Source organism: Dermacentor silvarum, chromosome 5 (assembly GCF_013339745.2).
Source record: "Dermacentor silvarum isolate Dsil-2018 chromosome 5, BIME_Dsil_1.4, whole genome shotgun sequence".
NCBI lineage: Eukaryota > Metazoa > Arthropoda > Arachnida > Ixodida > Ixodidae > Dermacentor > Dermacentor silvarum.
The window spans coordinates 72,992,060-73,017,309 of record NC_051158.1 but is presented as its reverse complement, the minus strand read 5'-3'; the positions used below and the strand labels follow the sequence as shown (position 1 = coordinate 73,017,309).

At 46.4% G+C, this 25,250-nt stretch overlaps 2 protein-coding genes across 2 annotated transcripts; both read right to left on the bottom strand.

The window, feature by feature from the left end:
• Positions 1 to 622: 622 nt before the first annotated feature.
• On the bottom strand, positions 623 to 11,679 carry LOC125945713 (uncharacterized). The gene is made up of 4 exons (XM_049667964.1): positions 11,564 to 11,679; positions 9,655 to 9,764; positions 8,865 to 9,018; positions 623 to 856 (listed from the first exon to the last, which is right to left on the bottom strand). The coding sequence occupies exons 1-4, from the start codon at positions 11,675 to 11,677 to the stop codon at positions 623 to 625; spliced, it is 612 nt and encodes a 203-aa protein (XP_049523921.1). The 5' UTR covers positions 11,678 to 11,679.
• Positions 11,680 to 18,042: 6,363 nt separating this feature from the next.
• On the bottom strand, positions 18,043 to 24,431 carry LOC119454174 (collagen alpha-5(IV) chain-like). Its single transcript, XM_037716166.2, has 3 exons — positions 23,368 to 24,431; positions 19,327 to 19,491; positions 18,043 to 18,252 (listed from the first exon to the last, which is right to left on the bottom strand). The coding sequence occupies exons 1-3, from the start codon at positions 24,406 to 24,408 to the stop codon at positions 18,043 to 18,045; spliced, it is 1,416 nt and encodes a 471-aa protein (XP_037572094.2). The 5' UTR covers positions 24,409 to 24,431.
• Between the last annotated feature and the right edge of the window lie 819 nt (positions 24,432 to 25,250).

Here is a 25,250-nt window from a genome sequence, read left to right as displayed (position 1 = left end):
CTACGTTTTAATAGTGTCCTCTCCTTCGCACACCCTCCTCCCTCGTATTAAGAAAACATGAAGAAATATACAAGTTCAGCGCAATAAAACTCCAAACCCATCCCCCACCGGGAACAGGGGTGCACGCGAAGCTTGTCCAACCCTAAGGGAGTGGCTGGTTAGTTTTTTTTAGCGTTTGCGACACATTAAAGAGACATGGTTGTTGGCGTATCAGAAACGCTGGATTCGCCCGGCGAGCTCGCGCACGTTCACGGTCCCGCTACCGTTGTCGTTCTTTGAAGGCGGCCTCCTCCTCGACAGAGCGGATCATGCGCGGCCTTCCCACAGCGCAGACGGCCTTGCACTGGCTACTACTAAGTGGTTCTTTTGGAAAAGGAAGGTTGGCGCTATCTTCTGCAGCCCTTGAGGGAGCACGGCTCAGCGCCAATGCACGGCGTTCGCGGAGCGAGCGAACCCTCCTTTCCCTTCCCCTGAGGGAGGGAGCGATTGTGGTTGGCTGGGAGAGTGGAGTGATCCGGCGCGCCACTTGCGGGAGCGGAGGGTTTCCGGCGCGCCAGCTGTGGGCGAGGAGGGTTTCCGGTTGCGTTCTGCGGGTGAGCAGGTTTTTTGCATACGACGACAGCTACACCGATGGCACCCGAGTCAGGCAATACAAGCTTCGCTTGAATATCTTACACACCACGTCCTTGTGGTCAGTGTGCGGCCTTTTGCTTACCTTTACAGCGAGGCTTGTTCTATCCTCGAATACAAAAAACCGCGACTTCTTGAAGTTCTGAATCTGCGCACCATCGTTGGTGGCTAACTGTTGGAAGGGCAAACCGAGGTTAATGTCAAATATGTCGAATCCCTCACAAGCCTGAAAAAGAAAACGCCAGGTTACAATGAATGCAAGAAAATTGTTTGTAATGATACTATATTGTTACGGGTGCTTGGCACATCGATAAAAGCGACAATAATCTGGCAGGCGCGCTGTGCTCGTACTGACCTTGGCCTGAGCTGTGCCGTATTGCCGGTCTGTGCTAATAAATATAATTTCTCCGTAATAACATAATAGGAAACAACGGATCGCCCTGCTTAACTCGGTTATAAAAATATCGTTTATAAATATATGTTATTATTTCAATAATTTGAAGGAAAATATTATATTGCTGTTCGGCTTTTCCTAAGCTATAGGCTGCTGTTTTGTGTTGCCCATTTTGATGCAGTGTGCAGTGCATTTCATTGCTACAGCTGCCCTACTTATCACGGCGGCACACCAGTGCGACCTGCAGATATAAAACATGGCGCCAGTAACACGGACTGGCAAACCCAACCCTATGCCATGCGACCCCGCAAGACTAGCCCAACCCGACTGAGCGCAACTAAACAACCTTTAAGGCCAAGTGCAACGAAAATGCACTTTAGCTAAATTGGTTGTAAATGAGTAGCATATAGTATCCTACGAGAAGGGGAACACACGGTAGAATTTTTGTAAATCACAATCATGTGAACCTAACAGACATCGACACAACGGAAAGCATAGGGTGAATTACTTGTTTCATATGAAATGTAAAAATGAGAAATCAAGCAAAATTAAAGTAGATGAAAAAACAACTGCTTGTATTCGCGAGTGGCCGTATCGCATATGAAAGTGGTCGTATGCGTAGGTTGGATACCACTTCCCTGTCTGCTTTTCGAATAAAACAAGCAATTCACCCTACGATTTCCTTGGTGTCATTGTCTGTTCTATTCACATGATTGTGGCTTACGACAGTCGGGCACCTGTGTTCCCTTTCTTTTCGTTCATTACATACCGAAGAACTCGGCCCCAGCCGCTCTGATGCCTTTAGGTAGCATACCCGGGTTCATTGGCCAGTCACCTACTCCCAAGTATATTTATCGCTTGACGCATTGGGGTAGAAAGAACATTCTACACCCGCCGGCATGACCGTGAGTTGTGGCGCTCGCTAACACTCCCAAGCCTAGGTCTAGTTCATATTTAATGCTGTAGAAACTGGATAGGAAAATGGTGCCGTGGCTGATCAGTTGGCATGAGCATGGTACGCGTAATGTGAAGACGCATGAGTTCGTGTACCACCTACGAGCAGTTGTTTTAACAGCGGAGCTGTTTAAGCCAGCCGTAATGTATGCCACCTGCCACTGCGTTGCCATCAACCACCTCGCGGAGCGTCGCGCGCTATGCTCGGGAGAGAGAAAGACAAAATGAGAGCGAGAGAGAGAGATACACAAATTGTAGAAGCACCAATGAGGCAACGCGCAGAGATGCTGCCGACGCCATATTATTATTAGCGACGCCATATTATATTAGCGCCGAACGCTAGCGGTGTCCGTGACTGCAGCAGGCGCCTCTGGCGGCGGCTCAGCAGAGCTCCCAACCGCTGCGCGCTACTGCGCATGCGCTGTGACGTCATCCCGGCGTGTCGTCTGCTGCGCGCCGCCCGTACACTGTGCATAGCTTTCGCCCCACTTCCCCTTCGTGTGCTCGGACTGCAAGTGCTTCGCGAGGCGTTCCCCGATGCCACGGAATACGAGGAAATACTTATAAACTTCGCATAACTTAGCATCACTTGGCATTACTTCGTATAACCTAGCATCACTTCGTATGGCCAGGACCAGCTAGGAACCGATAAGCTACGCTGTGTCTTTAGCCTTGCGCCACTATAGTGCAAGCTACCCCGCTTTTTTTCGTCCACTTTCATTTCCTGTATTTATAACTTCCACAATTCAAATCAAAATTGTATTTGACGTTATACTACACTTTGTGTGGTTGACTGCTGGCTTCATATGGTAATGATGTAGCAATGAAATAATCTTGGCAAAGCCACACGGCTTCTAATTGAAAAAAATGAGAAACGACCCTAATCCTTGATTTGGCTGTCTGCTAGTGGCACTCGGACCGCGGCGTAGGTGTACCCTGTTGTAGGGCGGGAAACCGAACTCGGAGGAGCGAGCGAACGAAACTGCCGGGAAACCGCCACGCACAGAGGAGCGGGCGAGGGAGCGAAGGAGGGCGAGGAGGGTGCGACGCGTAGCCCTCTATTAGACGGCGCACGACGCGCACCTTACGCGCCCCTCCGCCCCTGACGTGAGAGCATGTAACGAACGCCAGCGTGCAGCTGGCGCGCGCGAGCGAGCGACGGAGTAGATGCGTGCCAGGAGAGGAGAAGCGAGAGAGGGTGGAGTGACGTCAGCCCACCGCTGTGTTAGGCAGGCATTCATTCTGTGTCAGGTGGTGTGTAGCTCTAATTAGCTTGTTTTTATTTTTATTAGTATTGGGCAAGTACCCTTGGTTTAATTGTGACGCTTCTGATGACGTAACTTCTGATCTTGGAGCTTCACGGGACCTGTACTGAGGTGGCGGGTACCTATGTGTACGATTGTGTTCTTTGGTGTATGGCAATTAGACTTTCCTTAAGTGTTTCCAATTATTCCTGACACCTAATTAGCTCTTTACTGTGCTAAACCTGTGCTCTGATGTCATATCTATCATCAACCATAAGTAGAACCATCGATATCTACCTGTTTTTATTTTTTTATTTATTTTTATTTCGTCCCACCTCTGCGAGAAAACGGAAGTTTAGTGGCACTCGGTGCTCGTGCCACAATTAATTTTCTTATTGGCTACCTCTAAACGGCTCCTAAGCAGATGAGCGTGCGCCTGGTGGTAAGAGGCTATGAGACGTAAGTCCCTGCACGCCAACTTCGAATCATTCAGTACGCCGCGCGCAACTACGGGCGCCACCAAATCTGCAGGTGCTGCCGAGGAGCCGTGTATTCTGAGTCCAGTTATTTCCGACCAGAAATAACGGTAGCAACTTTTTCGTTTTCTTTATCAAAAGTTGGGCAGAATCAATCTCATTATGATTGTCGACGATAGTACGTTAAGCATTGAGTATCGCGACACAACGTATTGCCACCATCCAAACGAGTTCTGTATCAGACGCGTAGGGTAGAGCTACAGTAACACATTGCCACCACAGTTTAAGTGAAGGGTCCCGGGCTAAGAGAGCTACGGACGTATTACATGTTGCCCTCCTCCCCAACCGTGCTTTTTTCTGCTCAACTCGTTCGCCGAGCGATCGGGGCTAAGCTCCGCCTTCACTTGCTCGATGTCATCATGTCACGTGTCGTCTGCTTTCGGACTCTTGAAGTAAGCGCGCGAAGCCTCTCCAACCTCTCCTCTAGCAGCCCCGCCGTCGACCTACAGCGAGAGCTATCCAGGCAACGTACGTTGCGAGCATCCAGTCACAGCGCCAACAGTATCCGGTATTCCGGTAAACGCAGGCGACCTGCGCAAACGTAAACTAAAGCCCCTTCATACTATTACCGCTGTGATGAAGGGGATTAGCGTAAACATGAGCTGCCTGAGAGGCCCGCACGGTGAAGTCACTTGGTGGCGCAGAGCTGAACCAGCCAAAGAAAGAGAGAATACTCCTGTAACCAAGCGTAAAACATTTGAAACATGTCAACTGACAACGAGTTACGCTGCTGCCGAAAATTTACACCAGCAACGAAGTAGAATACACTTGGTTACTCCTATAACAGATCTGTGCTTTGCACGCCGCTCATGTTTGCACCGCCACCCATCAGGCAAAACGCCCAGTACGCGTGCGTTTAGTGGAATACCGGACATGCTCAAGCTCTCTTTGTGGTAGCAATTCTCTGGCGTGAAGTGACGGCCGGCAAACGCGCAGATCCTGGCACCGATCGGATACCGACAGCCCGATGCGCTGCAGCCACTCCGCTTGCATATTGCCTTGCAGAGGGACGCGATGTCGCTAATCGCTAGATTTGCAGCCCACAACCTGACAAGGGCCACCCATGGTGATCGCGAAACGAAGAGCTCGAGGCCGACATTTACCGTGAAGCTCGATAAAATATGGAGCACATTTTAACACAAGCATACGACACTTGCTCTGTGGCGGAAGTGCTTGAGTGTAGCGACAAATTGTCATCGTATATTCTCTTTCGGTGACCTCTTTTAAAGAAACAAATTAACCAACATTTCAACTATTACGAACAACATTTGTTCACCATAAACTGTTCACCATAAATTATTGATGACGCAACCTCGGAAGCCAATCGGATAACTAGCCGAACTGACGTCACGTGCACCAACTACATAGAGTGTAACGGGGCGGCTGAAAACTCAGAGGAGTGGCGCCGGTGCGAACAGCAGCAATGCACATATTTAAACCCTTAAATTAAATTACACGCTTTACGCGAAGCGCCAAAATGTATCACTTAATTTTCAGAATGACCTACCCTAATGACTCAGTACGTTTGTACAAAATCGTCAAAGTCATTTCAGAATCTCTTTAACAATACTCGGCGAAACCTAGTGGGGTCCTCGCGAAGCGTGACCGTGGCCTCAGAAATGGATGGCGTGCCCGGGCGTGCGAACACGGAGAAGCTTGCCATGCGGCGCGGATACAGGTTTTTTCGTGTTTGTAGTGGGACGTGGAGTATCGTTGAGCCGTTGATCTATTTACGCCGAAAAATATTATTGGAGTGCCGCCTGAACATTCGTCAATTTATTGTAATATCTCCCTAGCGATGAATTCCATCCTGAAAGTGATGCATTTTGATATTTTGGCCCCGGAGCTTGTTCTCTTCAACACTTCAGGCCACTTTGAGCGAAAAGTGCCCAACAAGGGCAAAATTGTGTTACGTTGACTTAATGAACAATTTGAGCTTTCGTAAGTAAGCATAAACATTCGGGGAAGCCTAAGTGTGCCCGACGGAGCTATTAGATAAGCCCAAGCGAACGTGACATACGCTGATCAAAAAAAAAAGAAGAGTGTACACACAGGCACCGCACTTTGATATGTACGAGTACACACGGCAGGCGGACCTAATTAAAAATTTTTCACGTTGAGGAGCAGTTGACCTTGAGTAATATGGCAAACAAAGTTCTACAAGACCCATGTAACGATGCCTATCGCCGGTGATGCGTTTAACTTATAATGAACATAAGGGGAAAACGTATTGCCACCGTCGAAACGAGTTACGTATGAAGCGTGTACTGCAGCAGGACTGCTTCGGGGGTGCTTCCCTAAGAACAATCGGTGCCGTCAGGACTCCCCGCCACGAAGCCTGCATGTGGCCTCAGAAGTCCATGGCATGCCTGTCCGTGTGAACACTCAGGAACGCCTCATGCGGCAACCTTGCTTTTTTTCTCGCGTTATATTGTGGACACGCTATGCCATCTGTTAGCGCTTCCAAGAAGTCAATGCGGGGCCTCCGACAGAATAAGCACGGCCTGCCAGTGCGGGTTAACGCTGAAAACTGTTCTCTCGCTTGCCGCACAAGCAATGGCATATGCTCAGTCACCCGAGTTGGCGGCAAGTTCATAGAAGAGCGGCACATAGCCAGTGTAACAATGGCACGGCCCGCTAAAGCGTTGGCGTGAAGGACATTCATTGAAAAGGGCCACATACGCAGTGCAGTTGTGGCGCAGACTGAATAAAGAATCGTGTTGCTGTCCTTCGAACTCTGTTGACGTGCTTTCGATTCGCGCTCAACTTCGGCAAAATTTAAATGGTCTTTTTCGTCATTACAGAGCGGCATGATCCCAGTGGCATATACATAGTTATCCAAGTTGGCATCAGGAACGTTCATTGAGAGTGGCAGACACCTACTGGCCCAAGTTGGCATCGGAGAGACTCATTGAAGAGTGGCACATACCCAGTGCTTCAAGTCGGCGTGAAAGAGTTGTAACCCTCGTGTGCCAGAAAATCCGGTGTCGGTGTAGTTGGGGTCCGGTGAGCGAAAATTGTGGTATATATTTAGGTATATGTATATACCACGCCGTCCTATACAGACGCGGTTTATGCGGGTAATAATGACACACCATTCTATCACAAAAGTTGCTCATACCTAGCCTTACATTCCTGACAAAATTATTCCTCTTAATATTGAGAATGACAGCCCGCAAACAAATCTCATGAAACAAAAGACCCACAGGGCATGCCTTTTGTGTTAAATGTTCTAAGACTGAAACATTAAAAGTTCGAAAAAGTAACAGAAACTTAAAAATGGTGTAATTTTTTTGGCGTGGCTGTGCACTTTCACAGAAATCGGCCCACGCAAGAGGCCGCGTTTCTACCAGAAAGCTCGCCTTCGTGCATAGCATTCGCCGCCAAAGTTTCCCGGTAAACATTACGGTTTCATAACCTGCAGTTGCCGGCAAGCATAAGAAGCACTCGGGGATCTTTGAAGGCTATCGCGTTCCACTTTTAAAGGTGAAGCTTCAGCGTCCTCAAAATTTTTTTATTGAACAGCGGTGCTTACACAAGCCCGTATCTACAGTTACCGATGTCGGAGGGAAAGAGATTCGTTGAAGAGAGGCACATATGTATAAGTTGCCACGTACTCAGTGACATAAGCTAGTGCGACAGTTGGTTTCGAATTCTGTTCCGTCAGCACAGCAGCCCCATGCGCAACGCATTCCACCATGAGCTACAGAGGGGCCCAGCTATGCGGGAAAACGGTGTGATTCAAGCACAGATAAATAGATATGCCCCGGAAAATGCGTGAAGTACCCTAAGAATGCGAACACCATGAAAGGCATTTCTAAGCCAGACATTCGCTGACTCCTGTCGAGAAAACACTGCCATCGGGAAGCGAGCAAGTGTGAAGACTGTTATCGTATACATAGCGCCAGCTAATTAGTGTAGCTAAAGGAGCCTTGTAACTCACCGTGACAGGCGAAGCGTATTGTTCCTCTGGTGGCGTATTTTCGCAGGACTCGTACACATCGTATTTACCGGTAGGCTTGTATTGTCTTGCCGTGAGTGTCGAGGCAATCGCCCAAGCCACCCCGGGAAAATATCGCATGATGAGTGACATATCAGTTATCTTTACGTACTTTCAGGGAGAAAGAAGAAAAACCATAGTTTAGTTCACACAGCCGGCTCCGACACACGTGTGCCATCATGATGACAAGAAAATATCACTAAACAGTTTATCAAAACCGTTTCACCAATTGCAGGGAGAAGCAATTTTTTTTTTTTTTTGATACGTGGCTCATCTCAGAACTACCAAGAATGACACATAAATAACTCATAACAGTCAAAGTTTACAGCCTATTCGCGCTGTACTGTGTCCTAGATTTAGCCAACTAACGCGCATGCTGTCCCATTACAGTTTGGACCACGTATGACGGACAGTGGGTGGTCCGTTATTGCAGCGGCTGCCCAGATGTTACAGAGGGTACGATAGGGTAATTTGATCTCTAGAACAATCGGCATGTCACAGTATCTATCCAGTATTCAACATGTCGCAGAGTACACCCAGTGGTCAATGAGAACGTAATCCCCGACCTGAGGCCCTAGGCTTTCAATGTAGTAATATATAATAAATCAACGCTGGAGAACAATAAAATGGCGTATAGATATCCGATCAAACACACAAAATGAAAGTTCGGGCAATACATTTTATTAAGATTCAATCGCTTGTCATGCACGTACAATGAAGTTTAAAGGATTATATTAAATGCAACAGAAAGGTAAAAATAAAGATAATGTCACGTTTAATATCGCCACAAAATCTAGCCCTGCTGTAAGGCCCACCGCCCCTTCATTTCTGTATAGCTTGTCGCAGGCATTCGTAGTGCATTCTTACTATAGGTTCACAGTCTTTCGTTTCTTGGAAGTTTAATCAAAGGATGAAGGCGTAGTGTGACGAGAACGTTTGCGCCACTCACGTTAAGCGTCAGCATAAGCCTTTCAACTTGCTCATAATTAAATATGCTATTGTATATAGCATATATTGTAATGAACGCTTCGAATATTACAGCGACACTACCCGCAGGGACACTGTCACTTATTTCTCCGTTTGGTTCGCGGCCATCATGGACTTACCAGTGAATAGAGACTGCCGTAATTTGCTCGCAGCTGGTTTGCTCTGGTGTCATTAGAGTAAGTGCTGTGAGGTATTATTTCGCAGTTTGTCATGTTGTTGTTTGGATAGGCAATGTGTCCCAGGCCGATGACGACGTCGGGCGCTCCGACAGAGCTGAAAAATATAACCAGCTTTAATTTTATCAATGCATATAGTTACCAGTTATTGAGCACGAAGACGAAATCAACAGTTGGCGTTAAAATGATTCACATGCGGACAAAACCGAAAGCATGAACTTGATCGCCATGCACCGTACAGGTCGTGACTCTTCCAAACACCTGTCAATTTTTTTTTGGAACCGAAGGTAGTGATCTGATGATATTCTAGCGCGGAAGTGACATAAGCCATGAAGTCTACCTTACATGAGTCATGCACATGGCGTGGAAATTCTTACGACAGCGAAAAGCAACCTAAGACATGGCACGTCACGGAAAGAATCACTCTGCCGACAAGGCAATAACGACCTCTCGAACGCGAGTTTTGTCAGCAACTTCATGCTTACATTGACGAGACGTTTTTCCAGAAATGCCTAACAGCGTCATTTACCCTGAACTGATGATGCATAATTTATGTTCTATGCAGAGGTCACCCATTAATCTGTCGTATAGAGTAAATGATTACTGACAGCGTTGTCTTACTTGAATAATATAATTGTAATTATTCAGCTATACGGATAACATCTCGTGCTTTACTGGCGACTGCCAGACTGTGTGATTTAGGTAGTCGGCTCTAATATAAAGAACTGCTTACCTAAAGATGTTTCTCATCGGGTCTCTCGTTTCATCTCCGCTAATGTAGATTCCGACAACAGTAAATATATCGCTAGTGCTCAGGTCTCTCGAAATGACTGTTTTCAGGTTCTGCAAAAGTAGCGGAAGCAAGATCGGTTAATCTTTGCGCACTGCAAAGCGAACACTGACATACCGGATGTATCACCTATCATACAACAATATTTTAAAAAAGAGCAATTGCGTTACTTGAAGAAAAGAGCAATTGCGTTATTCGAAGAAAACCTAGTGCACATTGTTTGCAGTACAGTGGAGTAGGCTCCAGCAATTTTTTCGTTACTGAGATTTATTTGGTAATTGTAAATAATTAATTACCTCGAGAAGTACTGTGGCAACATGAAAAACTCCCGATACAGGTTTCTGTTGCTCAATACATGCTACATGAAAGTTTTTTTCGAGCATGAAAAAAGCCCGCGAATACACGCAGAATGCCTTGAGCGGTCAGTCGTGTGGCAATTCGCGTGTAATTCATGATCCAGTCGTGCATACATTTATTATATTACGCTTATGGCCATAGCGTACAAAAAATCCGATTTAGAGGAGGCCACCTGGCTTTGACCGACACAAAGTTTCAATAAACGGTTAATCATGTCCCGTGCAACTTTCTCTTGCTTTCGATCGTCAAACGACATTTGTTTTCGTTAGTGGAGCTTATTCGCATTACTTGTCTGGTCACAACCTAGTATTGATAAAAGTGATGAGGTGCATCCTATAGACACAGAACTGTTAAGGCCCGTATTCGCTAAACATTCCCTATGCTACTGGCGTCGGTGACTGGCCGTCGCAATGGCAATTATATCGTAATCACGCTAACCATTCTTAAGTTTTGAGGGTGCCTCACAGCCGCACATTTTAAAAAACTTCTGGTGCAAGAGCAATTTCATGAATGCGTTACCTTATTTCCATAATGCCAACAATGTTCTGATCCGGCACCAGGCTCGCTAACTGATAATATTTTGATGCAAAACAGATAGCCTACCTTGCGGAAATATTTATGCTGGAACTTTCAGTGAATAGAGTAATCAACCTTTGTCTTCAGTAAACTTGAGCACCAACACCATTTTGTAACGTAACCTGACAAACACAGTACTGTGATTCTGCGGTACTCTACGATTTTTACTTCGCACATTTGTTAGTGCAATATCTGTCTTTATTTCTGCTTTATCATTACGGAGTTTAATGACATTTGTATGTGCTTCCGTATTTGTTCTTTTACTTGGAACATGTGTTTCTTTAAAAAAAACACGTGCGAAATTTAGTGAAAGTACGTCATAGCTGACAAATTATCTGCCTTGTTGGACCCCACTTCTGTGATAAACGAATGCAACCAATTCAACACCAAAGCTAAGTACATAAATTAACTTTTGAGTTACAATGCCTACGATAAGTGTTTAGAGGGCAAACTCGAAGGGAATTGTCATAAAAGTTTACTTCCGTGTTTTTACATTTCCAAATTGCCGCGTTGACCGAATGGATGCCGTCTATTTATTCCTTCAATTTACCTGATTAGCCATGTGTGACCTAGATAGGTGGTGCAACATGAAATCGACGTTGCGCTTCGTTTATCGCACGAGCTGATGTAAATCAGCAATTTGCACAGCTCCAAATTTACCGCATATTGTCATTTCTGCCGCAGCGGCGAAACGGACAGCCTCATCGTGCCCTATATCACAACTTCATTTTACACCAACGCGCGCACCGCCACAGAAGGGGGGGGGGGGGGGGGGGGTTGCACAATTCTTTACGATCATGTTTGCCACATCAATGCTGGTTTTCTGCTTTTCATTTCTATTTTTGTAATTACATTCACATTCTCTTTTTCTACTACACTCTTTACATTCACAGTACTACGAGTAAATAAATAAACCTACCACAAGTAGTTGGACCGCGGCTTCGAAGACTCCGACCGAAAACTGTAGCTTGTTTATGCTTAGGATGCCTAATCCGACGATCTTCCGAGACAGGAGTGCTCTGAGGAAGTTCATTGTATCATTCGGGCGTGTTCTTAAGTGGTTCCCAGCAGCCGTCCACAAACCTAATTAAAGATACAAATAAAGCAGTAACTTTAAGGTTAGACTACAACTTTCAGAGTATTTAGCAGCGCTTGCACTTTTCGGGATCGAATGCGCACTGCTCATCAGCTTATTGAACATGGAAAAAATGAGGTAGTGCTCAAAAGGCCCTCATTCGTGCTCAAGAATGTGTCCACAGGGGCCCTTATAGCATAAGTTTGCGAGTGGTGAGTGCAACGCGTTTCGATACTCTCGGAGTTGTAACTGTTATTGGCCTTACCACCGCTGCGAAGAGGCATTGTATTCTGCTGAAGTACGCTTTCTTGGCTTTCTCATGCGTACCTTAATATTCGCGCCAAAATTTACGCCAGAGAAAGAAATGTGTAAGTTCGCCTTCGTTTGACCCTTGGTGCACAACTGAAAAGTTAGAAGGTGAACACACGCCGTTCCCTGCTGGGTTGCCGGTAAGAAAGCGCACCATCTAACCCAACTATCAATCTACGTGTATGATCAAATTGCGTGCCTACCGTAGCCGACGGTGTCATTATTGATGGCATTAACTTCGACGCGTTTGTTTTAAAAGACGATGATGCGTGATTATGGTTACGTGTTAGTACCAATTGCGGTTAATAATAAATGTAGATCTCAAATCGCGTTTCTCAGAATATAAGGAACATATAAGGAATTTATATTCAGCGTTTCTCGAAATATATAGATATGCAACCACGTTTCTCGGAATATAAGATCACTAAATTTTAACTGCCACCCGTTACGCACGGTTCTCAGTTATGCTTCTCTGATTTTTTTATGATGTGTAATGCTTATTTTTCTCCTACAGAATATATCAACGGAACAGGACCAAAGATTCATACAATGAAAATGACTCAAACTGGGCGTACATCTAACGCTGATAGTCATATTGTAGGCATACGTCTGTGCCTGTTACGACAGCTTCCTCTGTTGCTGGTATCTTGTTGCATCCACGCGTGACATCTTGAATTGAAGCCTGCAGGCTTTTTATGTACAGGCCTCATGTACGTACTGGTTTAGCTCATTTCGCGTTGTCAACAAAGCGTTGCCACAGATCCTAACTCCGACCCGTTCTTCGTGTTCACATTCAAGCTCCCTAGCTGTTCAGGATAACAGCATTTAAGCCTTTATTATGTGGCATCAATCTAAACCACATACATTCATGGCAGCTGCACATGTACAAATAGGCCCGTAACACACGAGAATACAAAAATGCGATAGTCAGTACCACATGCCAAAACACATTCGTTTTTGGTTTTGTTTATGCGTGCCCGTGTCTGGGGTTTAGGGCCCTATAACGTAAAACTATTCCAATCTGTCTTACTCCAAACTCCCGACGTCAAATGTACGTAACAGCCAACACAAATATCGGGCGGCAACCCGCAGCGTTCTTGGAACGGTTCTATCAAACCCTCTCATTTATAAGAGGTCACATTTGTTTGCTTTAGAAGCGAATAGCATTGCCTACTTTGACGGGTTTTGTTTGTTTGTTTAATTGGCTGGCAAGACGCGAGGAGGACGCAGAAGTGGAGAGGGTTTTGATGGGGCCGTGTTAGCGCAGCAAAAGTACATAACCTGGGCCTGAATTCACGAAAACTTCTTTAGCTGGAATTGTTTGTAAGAAAGAATTTTAGCCAATCTAGATGCCAGACATATCATTAGAGGAGTTGGCCAGCCAATGACAAAGCGGACTTACGAAAAAAAAAAGCTTTGTTAATCTGGCCTCTGGCCTCCGGAATTCACGAAAACTTCTTACGCTAGAATTTTTCGTAGGAAGAAATTTTACCCAATCCAGAGGCCAGACATATCATTAGCGAAGTTGGCCAGCCAATGGCAAAGCGAACTTACGAAAGAAAAGCTTTGTGAATCTGGTCCCTGGCCCCGGGACCCGAATTCACGAAAACTTCTTACCCTAGAATTTTTCGTAAGAACGAATTTCAGTCAATCCAGATGTCAGCCATATCATTAGCGAAGTTGGCCAGCCAATAGCAAAGCGAACTTACGAAAGACTTACGAAAGAAAGGCTTGTGAATCTGGGACGGAATTCACTAAACTGCGCTGTTCGTACGCAATTTGTAATCAAAAAGTCCTTACGCTGAGATAAGGGTGCTACCGAAGCGGCAGCGCACTTAACTTACGGTGTCGTATGAGAGCGAGGGGGAAGCAAAGCTCGGATTAAACGAAAAGAATTGAAAGAAGTGCGGTCAACTGATAGCATGATCGCACATCATGCATATGCATAGTTGAGGCTATATTCTTGCGCAAATCGCTGCACACCCCTATTCCACAGCTTCCTTTTCCGAGCGTCTGCTACAGCGCCGACAAGCTCAACCGCTCTCGTTTGTTCATATCACCGCCATCAAAAAATTGTAGTGAACGTGTTACGCATTCTTCGCACATTTCTGCGAGAGAACGGACCGATGCACACATGGTGGCATATTTGGCGCAGACAGAGACGCTCAGTCCGAGCAAATGCCCGCCACTTCTGCCAGGCTCACCACACCTGTATAAATCACCACCACCCTAATACAAAGCTACTAAATGTCTTTATTATTGCGATAGCAATTATATGGACACTCAAAAGCAGATTTCTGCCGTCGGCGTCGCCGTCGCCGTCGCCGTGAGGTTCCGTATGACGTCATTTGGAGAAGAAATCGTCGCCGCGCGCCGAACGCTGTATGTGCGAGTGAAAGGGCGCGAGGGGCGCGTCTTTCACGGGGAGTGAACGCACGGCAGAGAACAAACGCGCGTTCTGCGCCGTGCTCGCTTAAGGGCTGCAGAAGTAGGCGTCTCTGTTCTCCTTCACAATCACCATGTATGTAGAGCAAACGCGCCTTCTTCCAACGAGCGAGAGGCCGTGGGGGAGGGGGAGGGAAGGGAGGCGACGTTTAGCTGCGGCACGCAGTGCCTATTTATATCAGAGGCTCCGGCAACAGTCACCAACACCGCACGCATTTTGAGCGAACGCGGGCAAAACGCCGATGGCGTCGACAACAGTTCTGCGTGTTGTTGCTACCAAAGCCGCTCACCTTACTTCGTATGACATTGCTGTGTTGCTATCGCATTCATTGCTTCGCCCTTAGGGCGAAACTGTGACATTTTTTCAATACCAATTACGGAAATGAAAAAAAGCGCCATAATATATAGTTCGTACGGCCTCAAGGCAAGGGGAAATGCACCCTTAAGTTCACCGGGACAGTATGTGATTGAACGGCACACAGTTGCAACTGCGGTTGTAATGCCGTGCATAGGCTCATATAAGCTCCCTCGGCAAGCACCAACTGACGACGAAACGCGTGCTCTCTTCGCATAGCATCACTGTCGAGGGCACGGAGAGCTATTAAAGCAGCCCTAAAAAAGAAATGCAGAAAGAAGCGTGGCAATCGACACTCCCCCCAAATTATGACAGCAAACATGACTACGTAACATACACACCTGCAAGTTTCGCTACCTATCACACTATGACATCGTATCAACGTTCATCGCTTCTTCTTGGCTTCTCCTCAGCTGATAAAACACGATGACCTCGCACCAGGTCAAGATTTTGTTCGTGCAGGTTTACGCGGCGGCATTCCGACAGAGGCGAAATGCACAAAGGCGCGTACACCTCAATTTTAGAGACCGGTAATAAATCATAGGTTGGCGATGTCTGGGCCTGGAGCCCTTAACCACACTGTCTGCCGTAGCCCAAGTGGCACCTTATAGAAGTCAAGGCTAATCAGTCAACATCACCACGATTCTCAGTGCCAACGTTGCCATAAATTTACCAGCCTCATAAGAACACACGCTCAAGTTCACGTCAGAATACGGCACAGCACCGTACTCGAAGCACATAGCGGTTCAACATTCTAGCTGGCTTCGGATCAAATCGCTTCAAGTCGTCCATTTTGCGACACTTACGCACTTTGTTCAGAGCAGTCACTGCATATAGACTACGATGCCAAGGTGGGGATGGAGGTATCCAATTGGCGCCCGACGCCCTTCTGTAAACATGCGAATGCAGCCTCGCAGTACGAAGCGAACTGCGGCCCAAGAGCAACAATCCGCTAAACTTCCGCACGAATTTTCGATATTCTAAAAGGTCATCAGCGTACTTTTATGTTCACTGCAGGACGAAGGCCTCTCCTAGCGATCTCTCATTACCCCTCACCTGCGCTAGCTGATTTCAAGTTATGCTTTAAAATGCCCTGATTTCATTACCCCACGTATTTTCCGCCATCCCCGACAGCACTTCCTTTCCCTTAGGACCTATACTCTGTATTTCTAATGGACACCGATTATCTTCCCTATCCATCACACTGCTTGCCGAGCTCCTATTTTATCTCTTAATTTCAACTGCCACTACCCCCGTTTGCTCTCTGATACACATCAGAGAGCAAACATCACCTCTTAGCGTTAGGCATAACATTTTTCGTTCTATCGCTTGTTGGAGCGGTCCTTATACTCACGCGTCATTGCTAACTTAGAACTTTCTTCCTCACATGATAGTACTTGAAGAATATAATGATTGTACACTTTTCTTTTCAACAACAGCGGTGAGCTCCCGATCACGATTTGGTAATGCGGGCTGTATGCACTCCAACCCATTTTCATTCTTCTGTAAATTTCCGCCTCGTGATTAGGGTTCCCCATGAATAATTGATCAAGATAATCTTACTCCTGTACATACTCTAGAGCCTGAGTTCCGATCATGAATTCTTGTTCGCTTGACAAGTTATTCAACAGAACCTTTGTTAAGCTACTCTTACACTTCCTTGGTTAAGGTCCTCAATCAATTGTTTCAGTGTGTCCCCAGCGTTGCTGAACAGGACAATATCATCGGCAAGCTGAAGGTTGTTTAGATATTTGCCGTTGCTCATCGCCGTTGATCCTTCCCAGTCTAATAGCTTTCACTTTTCACTTTTCTGGTGGCTAATTAAAACATGTGAAGCGAGAAGTATCACTGAGGCAGAGTCGAAGCCTGAGACGTTGCGGATACGTGCGCTGTGGCTGAATGCAAATATGGAAGTTACACATAAATGAAATAATTATTGATTTGTCAGCCGTATGCTTCAAGCACCACGACCTTCATGTGAGGTTCGTTCAGTTCTTCAGTACAATCCATACGATATGCACCTACCCCGCTATTTACATACAAATGTCGTAGCCTTGTCCAAACACGCTGCATTAAGTGATCGAACTTAATAGTTCGATCACGTAATGCAGCGATCACATACTATAATAGTAATAGTAATCGAACTGAGAGTGCACAAGACAGCAGCATACTTCATAAGAACACACACAAACCAACACACACACAGACACACAACACACACACACATATATATATATATATATATATATATATATATATATATATATATATGTGTGTGTGTGTGTGTGTATCTGTGTGTTTAAGAATGCTGCTGTTGCTGGGATATATATATATATATATATATATATCACTATTACATCTCATATCGTTTTGTGATACGGTGCGACCAAAAGGCAGCAATGCAGCCCGTAAAAGTTGGGAACACCACATTCCTGCCGGCAACATATGTGGGCGCAACACAATCTAGGGAGGGGGGGGGGGGGCAGTATATTGCTAGTCGCTTCTTCCCTTGCAATTTTACATAGGAATGATCGCTGTGTATAGCTCCTTCACACAAGAAATATGACAATAGAATCAATGCAAAATACACCACAACAAGGTGGAAGAAATTTCAGGTAAATACTAAGTCGAGTACCTGGAGGAGGACGCCATCTTTCTTTCTGTGGCGTCTCTGCTGTCAGGACCGTTAGAGACACCTAACAGATGTATTATGAAGCGTTGAAATGCCTCGAAATGCGCAAGTGGCAAATGAATGTTCAGCGACACGCACGAGATTCGCAGCATCGTTTTACATTATGCCAACATTTCTTGCCGCTGGGGTACAAACAGGTAAATGCAACCTATTTCTGGATTAGGGTTTTCCATTCGTGACATGTTCTCATTTCTGCAATCTCAAATAATTTCATTCAGGGGTTCGACGAAAATTCGTCTAGTAGGACACATGATGAAGCAGTAATGGCAGTCACTGATTAATTCAAGATGGAAAAAATGCGTTTTAGAGCTCGTACGGGTTCTTTGGACACACTACCAAGTGTAGCCAACCAACCGCTAGTGCTCTGAAATATATTTTGTTTTATATTTTCTTAATCTCGAATAGGTCAGTGAGAGCAATTTTAAATAAAACGTTTCGGCGCAACCAATCTCACGGTGACTGTTGATGGTTTTGACTTGGTCTGAGACCGCGACTATGCGAAAAAATATGTAGGTCACGCCCTCACCTGACATTGATGCCGACGCCATGCTCTGTCTTCCTTGATGAGTTGGCTGCGCTGAGAAACACATCCAGGTCATCTCTGGGTGCCGTGTCGATTAGGGTGAATTTGTTACTGGTCGTGTAGAGCGAGTCGAAGAAGATGTAGTCGCAAACACCGTCGGCAGGCATCACCATTGCAACAGTGCCAACGGATGCGGTGCAGTAGAATGCCTCGTCGAGGACCCTCGCTGCGAGTTAGATCGCAGCAAATTACGTGCCTGATAAACTCTCACCACGGTAATTTGTTGCATCAACTGCTGATACGGGGTGTGAACGCTCAGCTACAGGAGATTGCGAATTAATGCAGGGATAACTAATTCAATGTTACGGAAACGCAATTACTATTGTAGAGCAAGTCTGAAACCTAAATATCAGTGCTAACGGAATTGATTTTCTTGGAAATACCAACGCTCATGCCGCACTCAGGACTTGAATTTAGGATGTTATTGTAAATCCACACCCGTATTCATGAGATGCTATGATAGAACTCTTCGTAAGATCCGATTCTAGTTCACATCAAGCACAGGCTGCCAGCCAATGGCATGAAACACTTTGAACGAAAATCTTTGTGAATGCGGCCTTTAGACCCAATGCACTAAAATTGTTTGCTGGAAGAGTTCATAAGATGATCTTCCAGCCGATCACCATGTTCAGTATACTATAAGCGAAGGTGTGCAGCCAGTGGCAAAAAGTACTTCCGAATAAAAGTATATTCTCTATCTTGCTTTAAGCTTTTCCTCGTGCATGAAAATGGGAACTGCTGCGAGTGATATTGCGCACCCCTACGTACCAATCTTTCTATCATTTTGGGGGACGATAAAAAACAGCTGTTGCAATACGAACACACAATGAGACGCCCTACCACTGAAATACATCACATGCGTTATTATCGCGGTGTCGGAATGCCATCACTGTGCCTTATAATGCGAGCACATCGATGTGGGACGAAGCTTTATTAGCAGTATCAAGTGAGTGCAGTGGCTTCAGCAGGGCAGCTTTCGTGATTTCTCTCACGTTTGCTGGGCGACACCTGCCCATCTCTCAATTTTGCCTCCACCAATACGACATTCAATGTTCGTAGTTGCCAAGGATAGCATTCGCAAATATGTGAATTTTCCAATACTCGAAAGCGATGTTGGTATTCGCGCTGAGCACGCCAAATTACGATGCTCTTGCGCATTAAAGCGCGATAAGTAGATTGATTATTCACCGAAGGCTATTAAAATGCACATTGAATCGGCTTACTGGGTTTTGGTGCAGTCGTGGCTCGTGGTTGTGGTCGTACTTGTTGTCGTCGTAGTTGTGGTTGTGGTCGTAGTCGTGGTTGTCGTTGTGGTCGTACTTGTCGTAGTCGTGGTTGTCGTTGTAGTCGTACTCGTTGTGGTTGTGGTCGTACTTGTCGTAGTCGTGCTAGTCGTTGTGGTAGTACTTGTTGTCGTAGTTGTCGTAGTGGTAGTCGTCGTGGTTGTTGTTGTTGTCGTACTTGTTGTTGTGGTTGTAGTACTTTTAGGTGTACCTGCACTCGCGGCGATTGAAGAATGAACTGCTCACTTTTCTCACATTAGCTCCTGGTATATTACAAAACGTCTATTTTATCAAACACCATCTAAGTGCTCACAACCTAATGTTGTTCACTATGGATGCAGCGGAAATCCTCTGATGTAGCTATACTTTCTTTATTCTGCTTCCAAAAAAGAAACTAAAGGCTCTTTCCATACAGCTGTAGCTTGAATGGTTTGTAATAACAACTGCGGGTCCCTCTTGAACAAAGTGCTGATGACGTACGTGATTTTGTTCTTACACCACCGTTCTATGTGACCTTGATGAACTTGAACATGTAGAAATCAGCACATGCTGTTGTGCGTAGACACGCGAGCAGCTCTATTCTCGGACATCCGGTTGTACTGCTTGTTCGAACGAAATGTAACACGGCTATGCAGACCCTGCCAGGTTGTGCCATTGTTTTCCCACACATAGTAGCCATGGTAATACTTCTTAATGTCGGGTTCCTGTAGAGAAGCCCCATGCTCCTCACATCGCGCAAACATGCCTCCACGTGTTAATTGTCAGAACACCAGCCGAGAAGTTCCCATGAAACGCTCATCCCACTGAAGCAAGAAGGGCCCACATACGCACTAAGCATTCTGTGATGTAGAAGCTGGAACAACGGGCTGCTGTGTGTGCGTTAGGGAAACACGAGGTCATAGCTAAGCGACAATGCTGATAAAACTATGCAGTTCAAGAGCAATAAGCGGACGCACATCATGCCCGCCTTGAACATGCCGCAACACATGAACGCGAGGCTTCTTTCGATTTCTTTCTGTTCATATTTGTGTGTGCCCATCACGGCAGGCGTATTTACTTAGCCAGCTTATGTTTACTGCAATTTATACTGCCACTAAAGCTACGAGCCTTACTTCGTGTATTATTCTAACCTGCTGCTATCGCGTTCATTGCCTCGCTCTTATAGCAAAATTGTGTTTTTTAAGTAAACCAATCATATAAACATCTCCAACCGCTGGATTCTACGAGGGGTCATCTAGCACAGTAGCCTAATACTGTAACCGTTTCGCCACGGACGCTCTTCCCCATAATGGCGCGCCTCATAACCAGATCATAGTTTTAACATGGTAAATCCCTGGGATTATTTAAAATTATATGCCACATCATCATGCGTCCAAATGTGGGCCGATCCTCAAGACATCCAGGAAAACATTCGAGTCTGATGCCCATGCTACGCAGTTTGTGCTGTGCGCAGTGACTCCGCCCTTTGTCAGCCCCAAGCTCGCGCAGGAATAATTTGCCTTTCATTGACTTTAAGTAGAGGTTATATCGGCTTCCAATTGTTTGCTTGAAGCGTACTTATCAGTTATCGCAAAGTAGTAGTTATCTTACGCTTATCTCCCTCAAGCAGACAACAACCCATCTGAGCATTTGCACGGCCAGTAATTTTTGTTCCCCAACGCCGCGTTTCCCGTTACCACGTTAGAGGCCAGAAAGAAATTTGTACGGCTGCAGTTGCCAAAGCTTGCTGCGTATTGCTACAACGAAACCTGCTTCTTGTGCTAGGGTGTGAGCCAGAAAACAGACCTCCAGTACTTCGTAAGGTGTGATCACTCACCTGTGCAGCTTTGCTGTCGTTCGTTTATCAGCTGTGAAATTGGCATACATGTGCGACAGATTTGTCGTTTTTCGTACTGCTCTCTGCGAGGAGAGAGCCACATGGCTGCCGCAGATGCCCTGGTGCTTAGCGCATATTACATTAGTTCCATAAGTAGGATAAGGAAATCTAAAAACACTAGAGCATTTTCTAACGCATATAGAATAGTCTAATTGCTGGGAACGTTCTTTTAGCTAGTGTTCGTAGTCGTATTAGCTGAGCCTACAACAAACAGGCAAGAAAGCACTCATCAAGGTCCTCCTATTCGGTCCTTGGCCGAATATTAATGAATGTATATGTGTGCGCTCCTGCAATGCACGTTGAAATTCGCAAGTATGAACGAGCCGTCTGGAATAAAATTTGCCTTTGTTTACATACTTATCGTCACAATTATTCCTGCTATTGTTCTATCTTCCCCTTTGTGTATACATGCACAATAGAGAAGTTTCTACCGCAGGACCATCTACTCGTTTTTTCCTCGCGTCCATTTAATGTGTGCTTCTCTCTTTTTCTGTTCTCTAACTGAGCAATGGCACTAAAAACGCATACGCAGATACACAAGCACTACAAAGGAAATCTCAACCAAGTTGTCCTTTTTTTTTTTGCAGGATGTCTCTCTGTACCACTGGTGTTCGCGTAGACAATCATGCTTTAAGTAGTGAATACGTCAATTTGTAAAGCCTTTAAAGTTATTACTGCCTGAACACATAAAATTCGTGAGCATATTGCGTTAAATTCAATATGAATTCTATACTTGTCATGATCGCATTTACTTAACGCAGTACGCTGTGGTAGTGACTGAGGCCGCATGCACGTATGGCAAACGGTTCTCTAGTTTCGTTCCAATGCCCAAGGCGTTGGGGTACTCACGTTCGCTAGCGTAGTCACAATGAGTGATATACGTACCAGAACGTCATCCAGTCATTATACCAAAACGCTCAAAGACAGCCTCGAGGCGCAATCAGCATCATCAGCAGCAGCCTAATTTATCTCCTCTGCAGGACGAAGTCCTCTCCCTGCGATCTCGAATTACCCCTGTCTTGCGATAGCTGATTAAATCTTGCGCCTGCAGATTTGCTAATTTACTCACTCCACTTAGTTTTCTGTCGTTCTTTACTGCCCTTCTATTCCCTAGGCACTCGTTCCCTAACTCTAATGGTCCACGGGTTTACTACCCTACAAATTAGATGACCTGTCCTGCTCCATTTTTTCTCCTAGTGTCAACTAGAATATCGGCTATCCCGGTTTGCTCTCTGAACCACACCACTCTCTTCGTCTCTTAACGTTACGCCTAACATTTTTTGTTCCATCGCTCTGTGCGGGCTACTTGTTCTCGAGATTCTTTGTTTGCCTCCTAGTATCTGCAAGTCAAGCACAATATCGGTGGACAAATCAAAACTCATCTATTTTTACTCCCAATTGGCTTTTGCGTCACTTACTTTTCTTGCATTAATATAATCTTGTTATCACCGCTTTACAATGGTTTAGTCATACCTTCTATTGATAGCACATCACATCATTATTATAAACTACAACGTAGTCTTCCAGCAAATCCATGTTCTGTCCTGTGTTCTTTTTTTTGGAGTGTAAATATTTATTTGATCCTAATTATCCTTTGATTACGAATCGAGATTACTGCGTACACTTGACTAGGCGTTTTTTCTGAATAAACGATTATGATTATTTGTCAATAATGGCTTTTACATAAAAGGCATACTTGATGAAGTTAATGCGCTTGAATATTTCTGATAGTGCCATGGCGCTCTCAGAACACTTCGCCATCCTACACCCCTAGACATTCTTGCTTTGAGGATTTTCAACTTTGTGTCTACTTGATTATTCATTGTATAAATATTTACCAAGTGTTCTTATGATTTGTACAATTGTATGTTCTCTACACCATGTAAAATTTGAAGCTCCTCTTACCCAGTGCCCATTCGTCGGGCCTGTAAGCTATTTTGAATAAAGATATAAATAAATACTCTGAAACTTTCAGGTTGTTGGCGCCGATGGAATGCCTGAGTTGTGAGAGCACCTGCGGTGGTCGAAGGAACGGCTGGAGTTGACAAAACAGCTGGCGTCGATGGATTACCTGGTGTCGAGGAGACACCTGGTATCGAGCGTACGACCGTTGTCGAGGCAACACCTGCTGTCGAGGGAACGCCCGGTATCGAAGGAGCGCCCGGTATCGAAGGAGCGCCTGGTATCGAAGGAGCGCCTGGTGTCGAGGCCACGCCTTGTGTCGCGGGAACGCCCGGTATCGAAGGAGCGCTCGGTATCGAAGGAGCGCCCGGTGTCGACGCAGCACCTGCTGTCGAAGGAACGCCCGGTATCGAAGGAGCGCCCGGTGTCGAGGCAACGCCTGGTGTCGCGGGAACGCCCGGTATCGAAGGAACGCCCGGTATCGAAGGAGCGCCCGGTATCGAAGGAGCGCCTGGTATCGAAGGAGCGCCTGGTGTCGAGGCCACGCCTTGTGTCGCGGGAACGCCCGGTATCGAAGGAGCGCTCGGTATCGAAGGAGCGCCCGGTGTCGACGCAGCACCTGCTGTCGAAGGAACGCCCGGTATCGAAGGAGCGCCCGGTGTCGAGGCAACGCCTGGTGTCGCGGGAACGCCCGGTATCGAAGGAACGCCCGGTATCGAAGGAGCGCCCGGTATCGAAGGAGCGCCTGGTATCGAAGGAGCGCCCGGTGTCGAGGCCACGCCTTGTGTCGCGGGAACGCCCGGTATCGAAGGAGCTCTCGGTATTGAAGGAGCGCCCGGTGTCGAGGCAACACCTGCTGTCGAGGGAACGCCCGGTATCGAAGGAGCACCCGGTGTCGAGGCAACGCCTGGTATCGAAGGAGCGCCCGGTATCGAAGGAGCGCCTGGTATCGAAGGAGCACCCGGTGTGGAGGCCATGCCTGGTGCCACGGGAACGCCCGGTATCGAAGGAGCGCCCGGTATCGAAGGAGCGCTCGGTATCGAAGGAGCCCCCGGCATCGAAGGAGCGCCCCGTGTCGAGGCAACGCCTGGTGTCGAGGAAACGACTGGTGTCGACGGAACAGGGCGGGTTTTGGTAACGCTAGGTCTTGTACGCACGGGCGGAGGTCCATAAACTGTAAAAGGGCTCCTGGCCGTCGTCGACCCGGTTGTGTTTGTAGCGGACATCGTGAAAAATGTTCTCATCGTGGTGTATGTTCGTTGGGTCGTCGCAGGCACGGCTCCTTCGGCTGCGTGTTCGAAATAGCAACGTGATGTTTTACGGATGATGGCCAGAACTTATTGTTGTACAACTCCGACACCATCAATAATCCGATCTAAAAAGATCAGAATCAACGCTATCACAATATACATGCACCCCATACACATCAAGATAATCCTGACCAGCTGCACTGGCTCGCCGGTCGGGCCCTGGCACCGCAGAAAACCCAGAGGGCGGATGGACCTTAAGTGCCCTACCATTCAACTCGTAGATTTTTCTTCTAGAATAAAATCATTCAATCAATCCGTACTGGTTGATTGTTTGCCAGAACTGTATTTACTAACTTAACGATATCTTTTTGAATAAAGATAGAAAAAATGCAGTTCCAATCAACGTTCAAAGCTGGGGCAGTGCGGAGCAGTGATTCGCCGGTGTTTCCCTTGTGTTTTCTTTGTGTTTATTTTGTTTTATCCCGTGTTTATCTTGTATCAACGCTGTCGACGCTATCGACATCTGTCGGCAGCTGGCGAGCAACTTCGCTTCTCGGGCGCGCACCGGTTGATCAGCCCTGCATTGGCACTGTCACGTTCGAGCGCCCGCTGTCGTTCCAAGCGTGCTTGCTGCTCGGCATCCATGGCGGGAAAGAGCGTTTCGGAGCACGGGAACGGCTTTTCCAGGCGCGCTCCTCCTCTCCTGCCAGACGTCGCGCGCTAATTGGACACTAGAGCGGCGGCGTGGGGAGCGGAATCCTTCCACTTGTTAAAACCACTTGATGTTAGAAAGTAGCGACACGCTTTGACCTACGACGCAACGCCCTCGTCGGCGC

Excerpts from the sequence above, each read along its gene's own strand:
- LOC125945713 (XM_049667964.1), bottom strand. The coding sequence starts at position 11,677 with ATGAACTTCCTCAGAGCACTCCTGTCTCGGAAGATCGTCGGATTAGGC. Across the intron at positions 9,019-9,654 it reads CCGATGAGAAACATCTTTAG|CTCTGTCGGAGCGCCCGACG; the intron begins GTAAGCAGTTCT and ends TATATTTTTCAG. Across the intron at positions 857-8,864 it reads ACGGCAGTCTCTATTCACTG|GCTTGTGAGGGATTCGACAT; the intron begins GTAAGTCCATGA and ends TTTCTTTTTCAG.
- LOC119454174 (XM_037716166.2), bottom strand. The coding sequence starts at position 24,408 with ATGAGAACATTTTTCACGATGTCCGCTACAAACACAACCGGGTCGACG. Across the intron at positions 19,492-23,367 it reads GTGTTGCCTCGACAACGGTC|CACGACTACGACAAGTACGA; the intron begins GTACGCTCGATA and ends CACAACGACTAG. Across the intron at positions 18,253-19,326 it reads CACGACTGCACCAAAACCCA|GCATTCTACTGCACCGCATC; the intron begins GTAAGCCGATTC and ends GTCCTCGACGAG.